At 44.5% G+C, this 18,471-nt stretch overlaps 3 protein-coding genes across 3 annotated transcripts; 2 read left to right on the top strand and 1 right to left on the bottom strand.

Annotated features, from left to right (window-relative positions):
* The first annotated feature begins 219 nt into the window (after nt 1–219).
* LOC141841879 (transcription factor MYB92-like) lies at nt 220–1,357 on the top strand. Its single transcript, XM_074730074.1, has 3 exons — nt 220–507; nt 592–1,113; nt 1,216–1,357. The coding sequence occupies exons 1-3, from the start codon at nt 236–238 to the stop codon at nt 1,241–1,243; spliced, it is 822 nt and encodes a 273-aa protein (XP_074586175.1). The 5' UTR covers nt 220–235; the 3' UTR covers nt 1,244–1,357.
* A 7,878-nt stretch (nt 1,358–9,235) lies between these two features.
* Nucleotides 9,236–11,405, bottom strand: LOC141836902 (pentatricopeptide repeat-containing protein At1g32415, mitochondrial-like). Its single transcript, XM_074724367.1, is given in 2 exon segments — nt 9,236–10,757; nt 10,759–11,405. Coding segments are annotated over 2 exon segments (2,169 nt in total).
* Nucleotides 11,406–13,688: 2,283 nt separating this feature from the next.
* On the top strand, nt 13,689–17,607 carry LOC141838111 (ABC transporter F family member 1-like). Its single transcript, XM_074725513.1, has 5 exons — nt 13,689–14,091; nt 15,185–15,258; nt 15,347–15,557; nt 15,672–15,906; nt 16,307–17,607. The coding sequence occupies exons 1-5, from the start codon at nt 13,882–13,884 to the stop codon at nt 17,365–17,367; spliced, it is 1,791 nt and encodes a 596-aa protein (XP_074581614.1). The 5' UTR covers nt 13,689–13,881; the 3' UTR covers nt 17,368–17,607.
* Nucleotides 17,608–18,471: the final 864 nt, after the last annotated feature.

Genomic DNA, 18,471 nt, shown 5'->3' on the forward strand with positions numbered 1-18,471 from the left:
AATATCTAAGTCAACACTCAAAACCGCTATAAAATCCCACCACCAGCTCCACAACCGATTTCCTCATCCTTTCTTTCCTCTTCCTCTTCCTCTTCCCTCTCCCTCTCCATCTCTCCCTCCATTAATCTCGCTTATTGTGAGTTTAATCTTGTTTTGCCACCATTTTTCTTAATTAATTATAAATGATGGATTAATTAATTAAGGTATGTTTAGTTTGTTGCAGGCCAGGGAGGCGATGGTGAGATCACCGGCGAGGGACGAGGCGGCGGGCGCCGGAGTAAAGAAGGGACCGTGGACGCCGGAGGAGGACCAGAAGCTGGCCGAGTACGTGGAGAAGCACGGCCGCGGCAGCTGGCAGCGGATCCCCAAGCTTGCCGGCCTCAACCGCTGCGGCAAGAGCTGCCGGCTCCGCTGGACCAACTACCTGCGGCCGGACATCAAGCGCGGAAAGTTCACCGACGAGGAGGAGCAGCTCATCATCCGCTTCCATTCGATCCTCGGAAACAAGTAATCCGTTAATTCTAAACCAGAAAAATTCGATCTTTGATCGCCGGAATCGTCCAACTTATAGTTTTCGCGATCGATTTTCAGGTGGTCGTCGATCGCCACGAAGCTGCCGGGAAGGACCGACAACGAGATCAAGAACTACTGGAACACGCATCTGAGGAAGAAGCTCCTGCGGATGGGCATCGATCCGGTGACTCACCGCCCGGCGCCGGCGAACCTCAACCTGCTCTCCGGCTTGCTCTGCCCCAGCGGCGCCACCCACTTGGGCAATGCTCTCGATCCTCAGGTAGACGTAGCTCATCTTCTCAAGCTGCAGCTGCTGCAGAGCATACTCCAGCTCCTCTCAAGCAGCAGCGCCACCGCAGCCGCAGCCGCCGCCGCCTCCCCAAACGCGAACTTGCTCGATCTGCAGAGCTCAATTCCACTGGGCAGCACTAGCCACAGCATGAACAGGTTTTCCATCGATGAGGAAGCAGCCAGCGTGGAGATCAGCAGCACAAGCTCTTTTCCGGCGGCGGCGCCGGCGCCGCCGCCGGCGGAGAATGCGAGCACTGACGCAGCTGGTGAAGCCTGGGAAGACAGTGATTTCTGGAAAGACATAATCGAGTAAGATTACACTTCTGTTTGCTATCTTTTTTTTCCCTTCATGATGATTAATCGGATAAACAATCTCTTATAAAGAGAAATCTTAATTTTTCTTGTTTGCAGTCAAATGGCATGGCCAGAAGAACCCTAGAAGAAGAATTCATGGATTGATACGAAGGCATTGTGCGTGACTAAGATCGCAGACAAAAACATTTCTGAACATTAAATTTTTTCTGTGTAAACAATGTTGATGTAAACAGTTGAATAAAGAGTGATTTTTTTTCCTTCAGAAAATGAAAATGATGATGTTCATAATTATCTTCTATATGGATTAAAAGTACATCTTCTAAAGTACATCTCCCTTATAAAAATTATCAAAATAATATTTTTTTCATGATTAATTAATATCCGAAATAACTTAGAGCAGCTTTATCAAAACTTGGCCATCTTAAAATAATTTTTGTCAGAGCTTTAGTTAAAATTGAAAATAATAATATTTTATCCACAATTTAATATTAATTGACAGTTTTCTATACTCTTTTTTAGAGTAATTTTAATCAAAATAGTACCATTATAGATAATATTGTTACGAAGGTACTATATCACTAAGTGAATTAATCTGACAAAACTTAGGCCCCTACACCACCTTATAATAATTTTTATTATAATGTTGCTCCAAGATGATATAATTTTAGTGAAAACCTACTTTAAAGTAAAGTATAAAGATCTCTGGGGCATAGTTAAGTTGGTTATGATGAAGTAGAGTTGTTGAAGTGGGCAAGAGTTTGAATTTCGACGAAGTCGAGCTAATGTCCTCCTCTATCATGGCCAACTGTAACTTTTCGATTTATCTCCTCATATATAGTGATTGATCATGTGAGGTTGTTCCATGGTGTATTCCACTTTTTATTAAAATAAAAGATTATTTAAGATATCAACATTATATGTGAGACATTATTTTAATGAATTTTAAAAAGAGAAGTACTGTTTTCTTTTGACAATATAAATAAAAAAGAATGTGGTTTTAAAAAGAATATCTACTAAGAGAGTAGATATCACAATGATAAGAATGGTAGTTGTTAGTTGGATCTGAGACTGCATCTTCCGTGAAGGAAACAACAAAGAAGTTAAAAGAGATCCTTTGACTCAACAATCATGGAAATTAAAAAAATTAATTAAATAAAAAGAAAAATCTAAGCAAGAAATAAAAACTGTGTGAGTCTCCATCTGAATGTCCTTTGTGAGTGAGCTAGATGCCAAGAGAATCTATTGCTTCACACTTTCCTTTAGTGTAGCTTGTTCCACAAGAGACAGAAATAGAATAGGGGACAGACAGAGTAGCTAAACCATACACCCGTAAGAAACAAACACCCACCTAACAATGGAGAAGAATAGGGTGGGTTTCAAACCTCAAGGGGCATGGTGTAATATTAAAATTTTTAGGTATCAAATCTGCAATAACATATGGAAAATCCACGTATCGGAAATCTCGTAAAAATCCGACAAAGCGAATAACCACAAACAATCCAAAACAGATACAGTCCATAACACACTACAAGTCCAAATGGAACCACAACTATAAAAATAAGAATACCAATTAACAAACTCCTGATGTGAGATAACAGCTGGCGACGAATCTCCAAGCTCCAAGTAACCTATCTGATACCTGGGGAGAAAATCAAATAACCCCAGGGTCTGGGTAGTGAGCATTAGATACTCAGTGGGTACAGATATGAAGTGCATGTAAAGGTAACAACAGGTATGATAAAAGAGTACAGGTCAAAATAACATGGACATGGTATCAGGTATCAAGTATCAGCAAGGTATCATGTGTCAAAGTATAGAACATGGTATAATAGCTGAATCACTAAGGAAAGATCATGCATAGCAACAGGTATCATAATCATAACATGTGAGCATGTATGGCATGGCATCCAAGTGCAACAGTCATAGCAAGCAAGTGCAACAATCGTAAGCATATGATGAAAATAGAATAAATATCTATATCAACCTACCAACGGTGCATGTAAAAACGTAGCAACCATAGCAACCAAAATATCCGTCACTGTCCGCACTCTACACTCCCCAGTCACCCCACCGAGCAGTGAACTGAGGGGCCAAACAGGACATACTGCCAGCTCCAACAACTGACCACTAAAGATAAGTGGGGAGGGGCAGTGTGGCAGGAGGGCAATGTAGCCAGTCCTGGTGCACCCAACTGTAGTGCAACAACTTACCTATGCGTGGCACCACAACACGGTGCAGGTAAGATCCACCAACAAAAATATCTACAACTACCATGGATGTATGCTAATCATCCCAACATGTAATAGCTAAGTCAATCAGCATGTTCAACAGAATCAGTATAGGTCAATATAAGTCCATGTTATCAGAGTTAAGACTAATCTAATCATGGATAGATCAAATAATGATCATACAACAAGTATCAAGCAACGAGTCATACAAGAATCAACATGATACAGATATCAAGGGTATCAACATGGCAACAGTAGATCATCATAAGGTCAAAAGCAGGTATCAAGCAAAGATGATCAAATGTATCAACTAGATACTATCAACAGGAATGGCAACAGGAGATCAACATAGCATAATACATGCACTGGAATAGGAGAAACTGTAGTGACCAAGATACAGGGTACCCACCTGATCAGATGATCGTAAGCAACTAGAACCCCCCAGAAATATAGGACCGTAAATAAGTCAAGGTCCTGCAATCAATCACAACACCACATCACTACCGTATTAAAATACAGTAATTAAATTTCTATAATGTAATCCCACTTATATCCCTGTTTAGTATTTAATTAGATTTAATCCTAAGTAGATCAAACCTTACCCACTCCAACAGTAGATAATCCATAAAAACCCATCAACCATAACAAGGTTCATAATCGAAACCTTTACAAGATCAGATTCACTACCCAATCGTCACACTCACAAATCCATTTTACTGATCAACTCAGATTCAACAATCAATCAAGAACTAACCATTCAAGTTCTTACCTCAATTTAACCTTCGGTTCCTCCTCCTTGCTAAATCCACAAAGCCCTAGATCCAAGCCTTTGTTTAATTCTTTGCTCACTGCCGCAACCCACCGATAGCTCCAACCAAACCTCAGATTAATTGATATCCTAGATCAACCCTTTACTGCCGGATCTCCACCGGAAACCTCAACCAAATCAACTGTGGAAATGTGCTGTGGGAAGATCAGATCTACGGAACAATCAAACCAATCCAACGAGATTCAACTTAATAGAGACTTACCTCAATCAACCCTAACCGGTCCTTCCTCTCCCCCTTGCTTGCGGTCGAGTGCAAGCCAAATCCCACAGCCGACCAACTCCACAATCCAGCCCTGGATTCCGACGAAAACCCTAGATCTAAGCTTAGAATCCAAGCACAAACTGCAAATCCAGCTCCAACTTACCCGATTCTCTTCTCCGATTCACCGCCGATTGCAGCTGTCCTTTGCGCGAACCACCGCCACTGAGCAGGACGCAGCCACCCCGATGGATACCAGATCTGGTCACCGGCCTTCCCTTTAGCTCCGGCAAGAGACGGCGAACTCCCTCGCTCCCGGCTTCGGTGGAGACGAAGGAAACCAAAGGTCGCGCGATCGGGATCTCGGGGACGGCGGAGGTGAGTCGCGATTTGGGAAACTCAGGCAGGGCACTGTAGCTTTCTTAACAAACCGGTTTTAAACCCCTCTAAATGGGTTTCGGATCCAATTACTAAACCCGTTAACCTATATAACCAATTACAGCCCATTAAATCAAAAGCCCACTTCTTCCATTACTTCCAATTTCAGCCCATTAAACCTTAATTTCGGTATTTTACATTCGAGAACACTTGGTACCAGGATTCATAAACTTTAGTACTTAGCCTGGAGGTCTAGAGTTCGAATCCTAGGGAAGGCAAAAATCCACTTCCAGGGGTGGGAAGTCCAGATGAGTAACGACACGGTCGACGAGCCGACGGTCGACGGTCGACGACCACCAGGGTCGCCAAATGGGCCGCCAAATGGGCCGCCGAATGAACCGCCAAATGGGCTGGGCCGGGTCGTTACAATACGAGAACACTTGGCTACCAGGATTCATAAACTCTAGTACTTATCCTGGAGGTCTAGAGTTCGAATCCTGGGGGAGGCAAAGATCCACTGGCCAGGGGTGGAAAGTCCTAGTGAGTAACGACACGGCCGAGGGTCGTCGATTGACGACATAGGGGTCGCCAAGGGGGCCGCTAGTTGGGCCGCCCAAGGGACCGCCGATTGGGCCGCCAATTGGGCCGCTAGTTGGGCCGCCCAAGGGGCCGAGGGGCCGGGTCGTTACAATAAAAAGGCGCGTCGACCGTGGTCGGAGTCCGGCCCCAATTCGGCCGGAATCCGGCCGGATTCCGGCGAAATCGCCGCCAGAACAGTCTGCTCTGTTTCGGCCGAAATTCCGATCGGATTCCGACCCAATCCGGCCGGAATCCGATGTCGGTGTGTGCGCCATCGAGTTGTGCTTCCAACGAGCCCGGGATGGCAGCCGGCGGTGACCGGATGGTGACGAACGACGGCGATGAACGGCGATGAACGGCGAAAGGTCGGCTGATCGCGCATATATATATATATATATATATATATATATATATATATATATATATATATATATATATATATATATATATATACACACACACGAGAATGCTATCCTGTGCAACGTACCCGTGCGCGATGCCCTGATCCATCGCCGCTACTGCCATGCCGTCCGACTACCGCCGACCGCCGACTCGTTGGCGATCGACATGTCGCTCGTTGACGCTCCGTCCGGCGGTGAATTCCGATCGGATAGTGGTCGGAATCCGATAAATTTGATCGGAAACAGGGCCAATCGCGCAGTCGACAGTGGCGCGCACCACTACTGACCTCGATCGACCCTATTTCTGGCCAATTCGCGATCGTCGGACGGCAAAGGACGGGCCGCCGTCACACGACGGTCCTTCCTCGTTCGGTCTCTGACCGCGATTTGGTTGGAATCCGACCCGATCGCGGCCAGAGACAGGCCGAGGAAGGACCGCCGTGCGACGGTGGCCCGTCCTCTGCCGTCCAACGACCGAGAATTGGTTGGAAACAGGGCTGATCGCGGGCGACAGTGGTCGCGCCACTGCCAACCCTGTTTCCGATCGAAATTCATCGGATTCCGGCCACTATCCGACCGAAATTTGACATCGGATGGAGCACCGGTGGCCGGACGGCGGCAACGGCAGTGGATTACAGGTGTCACTCACGGATCACGAATTCCTCTTTGTGCATCTAGAATTTCTTCTCTCTCTCTCTCTCTCTCTCTCTCTCTATATATATATATATATATAAATTTCTCTCCATTTGCATTATCTCTTCCCGATCAAATCTAATTTCCCAACATTTGTCACCATTTTCATCGTGGATTATGCCACTATTGATAGTTGAAATTCAAAATTGATTACATATTCAGAAAGCCTGCGATCAAAATTTTGAAGTAATATTACGTACGACCTTGAGATGAGTCAGTACGTATAATAATTATTTTCGTTACTTAGTACGCCGCCTCTCCAAATTTAAAATCCCCCTTGTCAATATCTAAGTATGTATAGATTATGATTTAGATTTATTCGTACATTAATCGAGTGAAATTTAGATATCTAGATTATATTAAAACAAAAGGATAAGTTTTCAAAACCTAAACCAACATATATAAACTGTTGCAATTGGTTCACCTTTGTGGGGTGCTCATAAATGCCACATTGACTAATTGAATACATGCTTGAGTTATTAGCAATAGTGTCTGATGCTTCTTAAATTCGATACGGATACTAATGTAGATGATGGACTAGACTCCAAGTCAACTACGACCCGATTTACACACTTAAAAAATAATAATAATAATCTCAGTCAATCTCATGGACTCAATCCCTGGGGTAACCGATCCGGTTCCACGGAAGTTTCCCATCGGCCACCAGAGTAAATCGGAAAGCGCACGCAGCAGCCAACCCAGACGCCCAGCATCCTTTGATTGCGATCCTCATTTGGAGAAAAATTCCTACAAATACGTCGTAGTTGGGGATCGAACCGCGGGTGTCTGGGTCACAACCTGGATGTCCTACCACGGCACCATGGCCCCGGAGACTAAAACTGTAGTGGGTAAACTTTTTATAGTGATCGGCCCCACCGTCGAAACGACCCGATATCAGAAAATCCCCTAAGGGATTTTTTGGAGGCACGGGGTACCACTAGGTTGATAAGAGCATACTGCCTCAACAGCACCTCAGCCAACAAATACATATTGCTAAGACTTGAATCGCATAGTACCTCAGTCAACAAATACATGTTGCTATGAGGATTCGAACTCGAAACCTCAAGCAACACATGTCTCCATGCTTACCACTTAGGATAAGACACTTCAACTTAAAACTGTAGTGGGTAAACTTTTTATAGTGACCGGCCCCACCGCCGAAACGGTCCCATATCAGAAAACCACCTAAGAAATTTTTTGGAGGCACGGTACCACTAGGTTGATAAGAGCATACTGCCTCAACAGCACCTCAGCCAATAAATACATATTGCTAAGACTTGAATCGCACAGTACCTCAGTCAATAAATATATATTGCTAAGACTTGAACTGAGATTATCATTTTTTTTACACACTTAAGAGAACATTAGAGGGCGTCGGAGGACATTGTCTTTTGAATAGGTCTCTCTAATGCTTAAGTCATGAAATGTCTATAAAATATAGATAAAGTTTAGAGAATCAACAAAGAATTAGTGTACATTAGTATTTATAAGAGTACCGCGATGGATATTATGCCTATGATCTCTTGAAAATCCAAGACCATTTGTCCATTTCATTCACCAATCTAAATGCAGCTGTCATTTAGCCTAGATAGACCGATATGTGGGCTTCAGGCATAGTTATGGATTGAGTGTAGGGACTCAGGAATACGAGTTGGAGGGGGAATTCAAGAGTTCGAGTAGGGTGAAGAACTTGGTAGTCCAAGTTGGAGGAGGAAGTTAGAAGTACGAGCCTGAGGAGGAAGCTATGTGGAGCTTTGCGCGGATCTCAGTCTTTGCGCGTATAATTGGGAATGCTAATCTCGAACAAAGCCATGTAAATTTGCCTATCATTCATTCAGATTATTCTAGAGTAGAATCCATATTCCGGGGTATCACTGTCAACCCAAGTTGAAAATTTAGAGATTCAACCAAGTAGAGTTTGTTTAAGCTGTGCAGTTGTAACTACTCTTTCCTTAGAACTACATTTTCATTCTTTAGGTTAAAGTCCAAGCAGACAAACATGAATTGAAAACTATTTTTGGAAAACAACATGCTCATGAAATTGTGGCTGAAATGTAAATCATCGACAAGTCCAAATGTTATAGCAGTTTTGGTTAGAACAATTAGATTTCATGAAATGTCAACTTTCTTAATTCACTATTTCAGGTCTTCACAATTTACCAAAGGACATCCTATCATATCTTTCACACCTGTCTAGAGTTCACACCTCTGATACTTAACAAGTATTTGCTTATTGATCTCACCTCTAATACTTCACTTATTCGATGTCAATGCAAACATTAGATACGCAGGCAAAGGAAACTTAAACCCTTTACCATATATCATAATACTTTACGAGTATTTGCTCATTGGTCTTTCCTTTCGATACTCTTTCTCCCTCCCTCGTGTGCCCTTATAGTCGCCCTCGACTTCTTGATCTCCAAGCTTTCCTCGGCCAACATCTTTGCTTCAATTGCCGATTGGAGTTTCTCATTTAACTCCTCAATAACTTGGCTCTTTCCCTACTTCACAAAATCCAATTGCGCCTTTGATTTCTTGAACTCATCCTCAACCACACCCAACATCCTTTGGGTTCTCTCCTAATTCTAGTCGATTTAAAGGCATCCAACAAGAATCTTTATGGCAACTTCTATGATAAACTCAAATAGCTAACCGCGAGTTGCGGCCCTAGCTTGGCCACGATAAACGATCGCGGCCACTCATAGCCGTAGTTTGACCATCCCGCGCATTAGAGTAAACAATATGTAACTATTTGGTTAAAATTAATAATCACATATAAGTTTTCTCTTATAATGCTTGTAAAACATTGTTAATCATCAAAACCGTTCCTAATCTCGCAGGTTATCTGGTTTATGAGACTATAAATCTCCGCCGTCCGTGGATGCGATCGATCCCCACAGACGAACACGTGTACATTGCCTCTCCCTCCTACCCAGCTGCAGCCAGGCCTTTTCCTCAGCCCCTTCCGCCACGCCTCCTCGTCTTCTTGTGACTCGATCTCACCGTACGCGTGGCCGTAAGATTTGTGGGCCGCAGGATTTCGTGGGTCCAGCCACAGAAGCCTCCTCGTGGCTCTCTCGCCAACGGCCTTCTCGCTCGCGATAAAGCACGTGCCGAGCAAGGTCCCCCACGCCTCCGCCGCCGGCGCAGCTGCGGCGAGCCGCTCCGCCGCATGGAACCGCCCGGCACGGACCAGCATCCCCACCACGCACGCCAGGTGCTCCGGCCCCGTTGGGATCTCTCGCTCCGCCATGAACCGCAGCACCTCCTCCGCCCGGTCCACCATCCCCGCGTGGTCGCACGCCGTCAGGGCCCCCAGGCACGTGACCGCGTCCGGCTCCGCTTCCCCTCGCATCGCCTCGAATAGCCGCAGCGCCTCCGCCGCCCGCCCATGGTGCGCCATCGCCACCACTATCGCGTTCCACGACACCACGTCGCGCTTCCCCGGCGGCTCTTCGAACGCCCGCTGCGCTCCATCCATGTCGCCGCTCTTGGCGTACATCGAGACGAGGGCGTTGCGGAGCACCGGATCGGTCACCGGATTCGCCTTCGCCACCAACCCGTGCACCTGCTCGCCGATCTCCAGGCGGGCCACCGATCCAACGGCCCCCAGCAGCGCGGCGAGCGCGTAGTCCCCCGGGGCGAACCCGTCAGCTTGCGAGTCCGCCAGAGCCGCAAATGCCTCCTCCATCCGCTCGTTGCGGACGAGCCCCGAGATCAGGGCGGTCCACGCAGTGGCGTCGCGCTCCGGCATTCTGTCGAACAGCCTCCGCGCCTCCGCCACTTCCCCGGCGTTGAAGTACGCCGAGATCACCGTCGTCCACGTCACCATCATCGTGATCCACGACATCCGTCTGGTATCGACGGCGATTTCGTCGAACAGACGCCGGACTTCTTCCAGTCGCCCGATCCGAGCGTACCCCTCGATCATCGAGTTCCAGCAGACGGCGTCGCGGGCGTCAGACCTTCCGTCGAACAGATGGCGAGCCCAGTCCATGTACCCGAACCGAGAGTACATATGGATCAAGCCCTTCGTCAACCTCCCGTCGCCGAAGTTCTCCTCGGCCATCCCCTGCACCAGCAAGTGCGCGTGAGCCTGTTTCCCCAGGCGGGGGAAACCCAACCCGGCGCAGGCGTAGATCAACGAGAGCATCGTCTCCTCGTTGGGCTTCACGCCGTCCGCCGTCCGCTTCATCTCTAAAAACAGCGCCACCGCGTCGTGGTGAAACCCATTCCACGCGAATCCTCCGATCATCGCCGTCCAGCACACCACATTGCGCTCTGGAATCATCCCCAGGAACAGATCGTACGCCTCCCAGATGTTCCCCTCGGCCGTACCCGGAGATCACCGACGTCCAAGACACCACGTTGGCGGAACCCTGCTCCACCATCTCCTCGAACAGGCTTCTGGCTTCTGGCATGCGCCCCCTCTCGGCGTACCCGGCGAGTAGCGCGTTTCCTGAGGCGGCGTTTCGGTGGGGCATTTCGTCGAACAGCTTGCGGGCGGCCGCGAGGTCCCCGGTCCGGACCAGAGCAGAGAGCATGGCGTTGTAGGAGATCACGTTTCGCTCCGGCATGGCGGAGAAGAGCGCCCGGGCTTCTCCGATCCGCCCGTCGCGGGCAAGTGCGCAGAGGGCGGAGGTGTAGGAGACAACGTTGCGGTACGGCATCCTGTAGAAGACGTCGAGGGCAGCGGCGGCGGATCCGGCGTATAGGTGAGCGGAGATGAGGGCGTTCCAAGTCACGACGTTGCGGCGGGGCATGAGGTCGAAGAGGGCGACGGCCTCCGGGAGGAAGCCGTCGCGGGCGAAGCGGGAGATGGCGGCGGTCCAGCGGACAACGGCGGAGGGATCGTTGGCGGAGCTGTCGAGGATGCAACGGGCTGCCGGGAGGTCGCGGCGGCGCAGACATTGGAGGAGGGGGAGATCGCCGGAAACGACGGCGGCGGCGGCGGACGGCCGGAAGCGGCATGGGGGCATCAATCTCCTGGCAGCAGAAAACAGAGACGAGACGCCAGTTTACACTTCTTTTTCCTTTGTTTTTTTTTCCTTTGTTTTTAAAGAAAAATGAAGTCGCCAAAGAATTGTTTTTATTCGAATGAAAAATTTTAAATTATAATGAAGACTTAAACAAGTTAATAAATATTAGGCCGGTAAATGAAAAGGTAAAATTGATATTCATCAAAATTTATTTATTTTTTTAATTACAAAACGAATTTGAATAATTTATTAAATTACATGAATAGAGTTGAGGACGTAGATGCTAAGTTTATTAATATATGAACCGTAATCCTCGGGCTATAATCCAACGACAAACGCCTAAGCAATAGTTGAGATGAATTATCAGATTAATTTTTCTCGATGAACTATTGATTTAAGAAAGTTGAGTTATTAGACTGTCCGCTATAAGTGCTTCTTAATTTATTTTGATAGTCGATGAAAATTTTTTATAGGATCAAATTAATTATGCTAATGATTAGTCGACCCAAAGGATTAAATATCTGATGTCAATTAAAAAAATAAATATATAAACAGTACTCCTAGGATATGATGAGTTCGTTAGATGTGTGACAATTGTATTCAATGTTAAGGATTCAATTATCTAGCAACATATTTTATCGGATGCTTACAGTGCTCGAAAACTTAGTGTGTTAGGATTGTCGATTTGCGGGCTAACTCATTTTTTAGATTTATTTGATAGACAGAATGTGATATCAAACTATTTATTACATGATTAATTGGATTGTAAGATCGGGATATTAGGTAAACAAAATATTAATATATGAAAAGTAAATAAAATTTATGAATTATATTCATGAATAATTTTTTAGCATTAATTTTATAAATAAATAAAAAAATATTTTAAAAATGAATAAATAAATTTATAATTTTAATTTTAATTAACCAAATAAATTTTAAAATAAAATTTTAAAATAATCTAATAAATTTAAATTTAAAACGTATATTTAATAAACCAACGTCAAACACATTTGTTGCAGTGCAAAAATCTCATCACGGTGATAGGATGGTAGAAATGCACCTCACAATTGAGAATGATGATGTCGCAGTCTTCTCTTCACTTTCTTCTCGTAACGTGACGATCTTTGCAAACAATAACAAACATCAAAGGGCTCGTCAGAAGCTACCCCCAACGAAATCATTTTGACCCCTAAATCATCATGGTATTCCGATAGTAGAGTGAAAAGGAAAAAAGTAATTCGAGATTGAGTTAGAGAAAGTCTCTTCCTCGTAGTATATACCTGGCCTTTTATAAATTTAAGATATCTTAGGAGATCATGGAGAAATAGGGAAGAGAATATGGGAAAGTGAGGATTATGTTCTATGTCTACTCGTGCCCGGTTGGACTCGATTAATATAACTTGGCTAGATTAGGGACTCGGTCATGTCGACTTGGTAAGTTGACTTGGTAACTTTGGACAATAAGTCAGGAAATCAGTAAGTCAAGGTGATCGAAGTGCTCGATGAGTCAGAGTGTTCGACTTAGTCACGTTGGCACTCAATAGTACTCAGCGACGCTCAACTATGCTCAATAATTGGAAGACTCGAGAAGTCAAAGTGCTCAAGAATCAAAGGGTTCAAGAAGTCGAAGTGTTTGGCTTGACCAATCGACGACTATAAATATGCCATGTAGAGTCTATATTGATCATATCTCAAGTCATGCCACATGGCTCATGTGTTGATCATATTAAGGGATCTCCTAGCTAAATTTCCTCATGATCTAGTTAAAGCCCACCACTTACTTACTTTTGCATCACTAGTAAAAAAAAAATCAAATTAAATTTCAATAATTATTTGAGTGGCTTTATTCATTTTTGGCTTAGTTTGCCCTACTCAATTATTTTATCTAATAAATTTGAATAATATAAAATTTGAATGGTTTACGGCCTAAGAAATATGATTAGTGGCCCATGCAAGCCCAGCCACTTAATTATTTATCTATTGGGCTTTTAATCAGGAATTAGGCCGTTTTAAGTAGGAAATTGGGCCACGTAAGTGCTAATAGAACATTAGGACGTGAATCTTAAAGCGATCAGACGATATCTGAACCGTTCATATTGCCTGTACCGGATGACTCGAGCCGCCTTATGACCGGGTCAAATGTATACGACCGACGTCTAGATTCGCACCAGACGGTCCCCAAATCCCACGTGGACGGTGGATTCAAGGGTTCGAACTCGTCCGCATGCGACCCCGATGGAAGACGCTTATAAATACGTCAACTTCCCTTCAGTTTTAGGTCTCTTACGAACTCGCTCTTTTCTCGCTCTCAGGAGAAAGGAAAGGCGAAACCCTAGCGAAAGAGGCCGCCGGGAACTACTATATACTAAGCCCATCCGCTCCCTTCTCCGATCCGTCCGCGTCTCTTTATCTTGCTCGTGGATCTGTCGGATTCGGCTTAAGGTTCAACTTTCAGCCGTGGTACTTGAGCAGCAGAATGGTGTCGGACGCGAGCAAGAGGAAGGCGGCGGCCAAGAAGGCTGCAGCGGCAGCGAAGAGGGGAGGGAAGTCTGCGGCGGCCTCGTCGAAGGTGTCCGAGGTTGCCAACGGGGTTTCGAAGGTCGCCGATGGAGTCGGGGCGCTCCAGATCTCAGATCGCACGTGCACTGGAGTGCTTGCGTCGCATCCCCAATCCAGAGATATCCATGTAAGTTATTGTCTTCCTCGTCCCCTTTTGGTTATATTTGCTAAGATTAGGTTTAGTTGAAGGCGATAAAAAATATGTTAGCTTTGAAGATTGAACCTGGTAAATTGAATATAAAGTTCGTTTGTTTTTGAGAAACTAGGCTAATGTTTGATTTCGTAGTGACGTTGGATCGGTTGATTTTGCATAAGGCGGATTGATTTCACATATGTGTTATTTGGCGCAATTGCTTGCGTAATGCGAGTTATTGGGGAGTTTCAAGCCATTTTTTTTTGTTAACACAACTTCGATCAGTATATTTGTTGCTCAAGTACTCTGTTTCCCTGTATGATAAATATTAGATCATCTTTATGCATCCTCTGTATTGACGAAGCATTTTATTTTGTGAATTTAGAGGGTTTTGTATTCCGTGTACATGATTTTGATACTTGTAGTTTCATTTCCTCTGAATTGCAGTATTCTTTTACATGACAATGATCTTCTTTTTTTTATTATACATTTGAATTTCAATCTGAACAAAAATTGATTTGAAAATACTCGCCACAACTTTTCACTGACTTAGGAACATAGGACATTACTTTTAAATTGGAAATTGCTTTTAGGATCAAAAGGGGAGCATTCTTTATTTAATATGTTGATTTTTTGGACCATCAACTATGTCCAGATGATTCCTCGGTTTCTTTTCTGAAGTTCTTCAGACAATGCTAAAGTGCATATCTTAAAGAACACATTTCATTTTACATTTGATTTGTTAGAATCAGAAGTGTCTGTACTAGTCCTCTAAAGAATATATCCTTTTGTTTTCATTTGTGTTCCTTTTTCATGATTATTTCTTCCAAGAAAAGATGGCTTTTGCTTAAAGCTTCAAGGTATCTGCTTTTTTCATGATTATTTCTTCTTATACATTAGTTGTTTAATTACTTCCGTAGATTTAAATGGGAATTATGATGAGAAACTGACCGATCCAATATTTAGGGACTGATAAACATGATAACATTTATTTCCGGTTGTAAATCTTTTTGTACAACATATTCGATTTCTTTTTCATTCATATCGAGTAATATTATTCTGACAACATTTTTATGGCTCACTCCAGATTGAATCCTTGTCATTAACTTTTCATGGGCATGACCTAATTGTAGATTCTGAGTTGGAACTCAACTATGGAAGGTATTGTTGAGCAATATTTTACTTTTTGATTTACAAATCAATTTTTAATATTATATTTTCTCTTTTATCTGATCTGTTGCATCTATAGGCGTTATGGTTTGCTAGGACTGAATGGTTGTGGGAAGTCGACTCTTCTTGCAGCTATTGGATGCAGGGAGCTCCCTATTCCTGAGCATATGGATATATACCACCTTTCGAGGGAAATTGAAGCTTCAGACATGTCCTCATTGGAGGCTGTGATTTGCTGTGATGAAGAAAGATTGAGGTTGGAGAAAGAAGTTGAAATACTGGCTGCTGAGGTTTGTTTTGTGGGACAACTATCATGTCACAGTTAGCACCTAGATTATTGTCATACTCAATAACTTCATTCTAAATTTTACATGATGGCTGAGGCTGAGGGTGATTCCCTGCAGGATGGCGGTGGAGGAGAAGCTTTGGATCGCATCTATGAGCGATTGGAAGCTCTTGATGCATCAACTGCTGAGAAGCGTGCTGCTGAGATTCTGTATGGTCTTGGATTTAATAGACAAATGCAAGCAAAGAAAACCCGAGATTTCTCTGGTGGCTGGCGCATGCGGATTGCATTAGCTAGGGCACTCTTTATGAATCCAACAATACTTTTGCTTGATGAACCGACAAATCATCTTGGTAAAGTATCAACATCATATTCTTTTGCATCATAGACATCAACTCTTATTCATGGTTTTGATCTGAATATTTTTAAACATGGATCAGCTGTTAGGTGCCATTTTAAGAATTTAAACATGGTCTTAATCATGCATTTCTGGGAAGTTCTGAATCTCTATATCTTGATTTTAAGTTTAAACCAACTTTCATAAATACATGTAATATAAAATTTTTAGTTAATTATATTGAAGAAAACAGTTTTTTAAACAAACTTGAATGAGGACTGCTTTGTTCAAAACCGTCAAATATAATTCTCATTTCTTACATATTTATTTTGTGTTTTTTTACTCTTTTTTTCAACCACAATTTATATATATACTTTCTGTTGACTACTTTTGTTTGTTCTTGTTTTCCTCTGCAGACCTGGAAGCATGTGTTTGGTTAGAAGAGACTCTAAAGAAGTTTGATCGAATCCTAGTTGTGGTGTCGCATTCTCAGGATTTTCTTAATGGAGTCTGCACCAACATCATACACATGCAGAGCAAGAAGCTTAAGCTGTACACCGGTAACTACGATCAGTATGTCCAAACTCGCTCTGAGCTGGAAGAAAATCAGATGAAGCAGTACAAATGGGAGCAGGATCAGATTTCATCGATGAAAGAGTACATAGCTCGTTTTGGACATGGTTCTGCAAAGCTGGCTCGCCAAGCTCAGAGCAAGGAGAAAACCCTTGCTAAGATGGAGCGCGGTGGACTTACAGAGAAAGTGGTGAGGGACAAAGTGTTGGTCTTTCGCTTCACGGATGTCGGCAAACTGCCCCCACCTGTTCTACAGTTTGTCGGCGTGACTTTCGGCTACTCTCCGGACACCCCCCTCATCTACAAGAACCTTGATTTTGGGGTGGATCTAGATTCAAGGATTGCTCTGGTAGGGCCTAATGGTGCTGGCAAGAGCACATTGCTAAAGCTAATGACTGGGGATATCGCTCCTTTAGATGGAATGGTGCGACGGCACAATCATCTCAGGATCGCACAATTTCATCAGCATCTGGCTGAAAAACTCGATCTAGATATGCCGGCGCTCCAGTACATGATGAAGGAGTACCCAGGCAATGAGGAAGAGAAGATGAGGGCTGCGATAGGGAGGTTTGGACTGTCTGGAAAAGCGCAGGTGATGCCCATGAAAAACTTGTCAGATGGTCAGAGGAGCAGGGTGATCTTTGCCTGGCTGGCCTGGAGGCTACCGCATCTGCTGCTCCTTGACGAACCCACGAACCACCTGGATATCGAGACCATCGATTCACTAGCGGAGGCTCTGAACGAGTGGGACGGGGGCCTGGTTCTGGTGAGTCACGATTTCAGATTGATCAACCAGGTGGCCAAGGAGATCTGGGTCTGCGAGAATCAAGCTGCCACCAGGTGGGAGGGCGACATCATGGAATTCAAGCAGCACCTGAAGAGCAAGACCGAGTTCAACAACTGATACAGCGAGGAAACAAAAAACAGGGTATTATCTTAATTAATGCTTTATTCAGAGATTATCCTACGATTATCTTAATTAATATTCACTGTCGTGTGTAACTCGAGGCTGCTTAGCATTAAATTAGCCATTCTCTTATATTTAAACTAGCCTGGACGTTATGTTGTATTCTTGCAGAACCAAACAAGAATATTAAGTTTCTATATTTTTCCAATTGAATAATAATTCCAAATCCTTTCTGTAGTTGTTATTTTGGAATTTTGATTTTATCGAAATTTTTTTTAACGATTATCAAAAAAAAAATAGTGCAAGTGTAATCATAGAAGTGAATTTCTTTTCGATTTCATGAAAGTTTTTTTTTATTGATTATCAGAATAAATTTGAATTTTTAAAATAGAACTCCGGCTTCAGCATAAGGGATGTGCCCCTTAACGGCGATCGTCTTTAAATATGCATCTTCGGGTTCGGAGCGCCGACCGCATCTCAATCTTCTCGATCGATGCCATCTCTACCTCGGATATCCAGCGATCGACATCGGCTGCTAGGGATCTTCTGGAATTATCCCTCTTCCATCTCCTTGATCGCCGCCGCGAGCATCCCTTCGCCGTCGCCCTTCATCAGATCGCTCATCGCCTCCACAAAGTATGACTGGAGGCGGTTTCCGAAGTAGCTGGGCGGGAGGATCCAATCGCCCTCTGCGCTCCGCCGAGAGCAGCAGGTACGTCGTCTTCCTCGTAGAGTATAACCTCGCTTGGGCTCTCACCAAGCACGCCCACGCGAACGCACAGGCCACCACGGACGTGGGCGGCGCTGCTGCGTTTGAGCTGCTCGATTTGCTCGTGCCCTATCGCGAACGTGGTGATCGAGCAACGGAGGTGGTAAGGAAGATTGCGGGGCTTGCATCTCGGTCAGGGTTTTGAAGTACAACCCTTCCGGATCTGCGATCGCCGTCGGATCGATCAGCGGCGGGGAGATTGACTCCTATTGGAGACTGACTCCCAGATACGAGCCGACTCCTCGTGGAGACCGACTCCTAGGCCAGAGCCGACTCCTCATGATGATCCGATTATTCTCAGTCAGCTCATTTGCACCAACCCCTACGGACTT

The sequence above is a fragment of the Curcuma longa genome, chromosome 11 (genome assembly GCF_044706935.1).
Source record: "Curcuma longa cultivar G26 ecotype Majalengka, Jawa Barat chromosome 11, ITB_CL_G26_1.1, whole genome shotgun sequence".
NCBI classification, from domain to species: Eukaryota; Viridiplantae; Streptophyta; class Magnoliopsida; order Zingiberales; family Zingiberaceae; genus Curcuma; species Curcuma longa.

Coding starts and splice junctions, on each gene's coding strand:
- LOC141841879 (XM_074730074.1), top strand. CDS start 236: ATGGTGAGATCACCGGCGAGGGACGAGGCGGCGGGCGCCGGAGTAAAG. Junction 508..591: donor CATTCGATCCTCGGAAACAA/GTAATCCGTTAA, acceptor ATCGATTTTCAG/GTGGTCGTCGATCGCCACGA. Junction 1,114..1,215: donor TTCTGGAAAGACATAATCGA/GTAAGATTACAC, acceptor TCTTGTTTGCAG/TCAAATGGCATGGCCAGAAG.
- LOC141838111 (XM_074725513.1), top strand. CDS start 13,882: ATGGTGTCGGACGCGAGCAAGAGGAAGGCGGCGGCCAAGAAGGCTGCA. Junction 15,259..15,346: donor TTGGAACTCAACTATGGAAG/GTATTGTTGAGC, acceptor TTGCATCTATAG/GCGTTATGGTTTGCTAGGAC. Junction 15,558..15,671: donor TTGAAATACTGGCTGCTGAG/GTTTGTTTTGTG, acceptor GATTCCCTGCAG/GATGGCGGTGGAGGAGAAGC.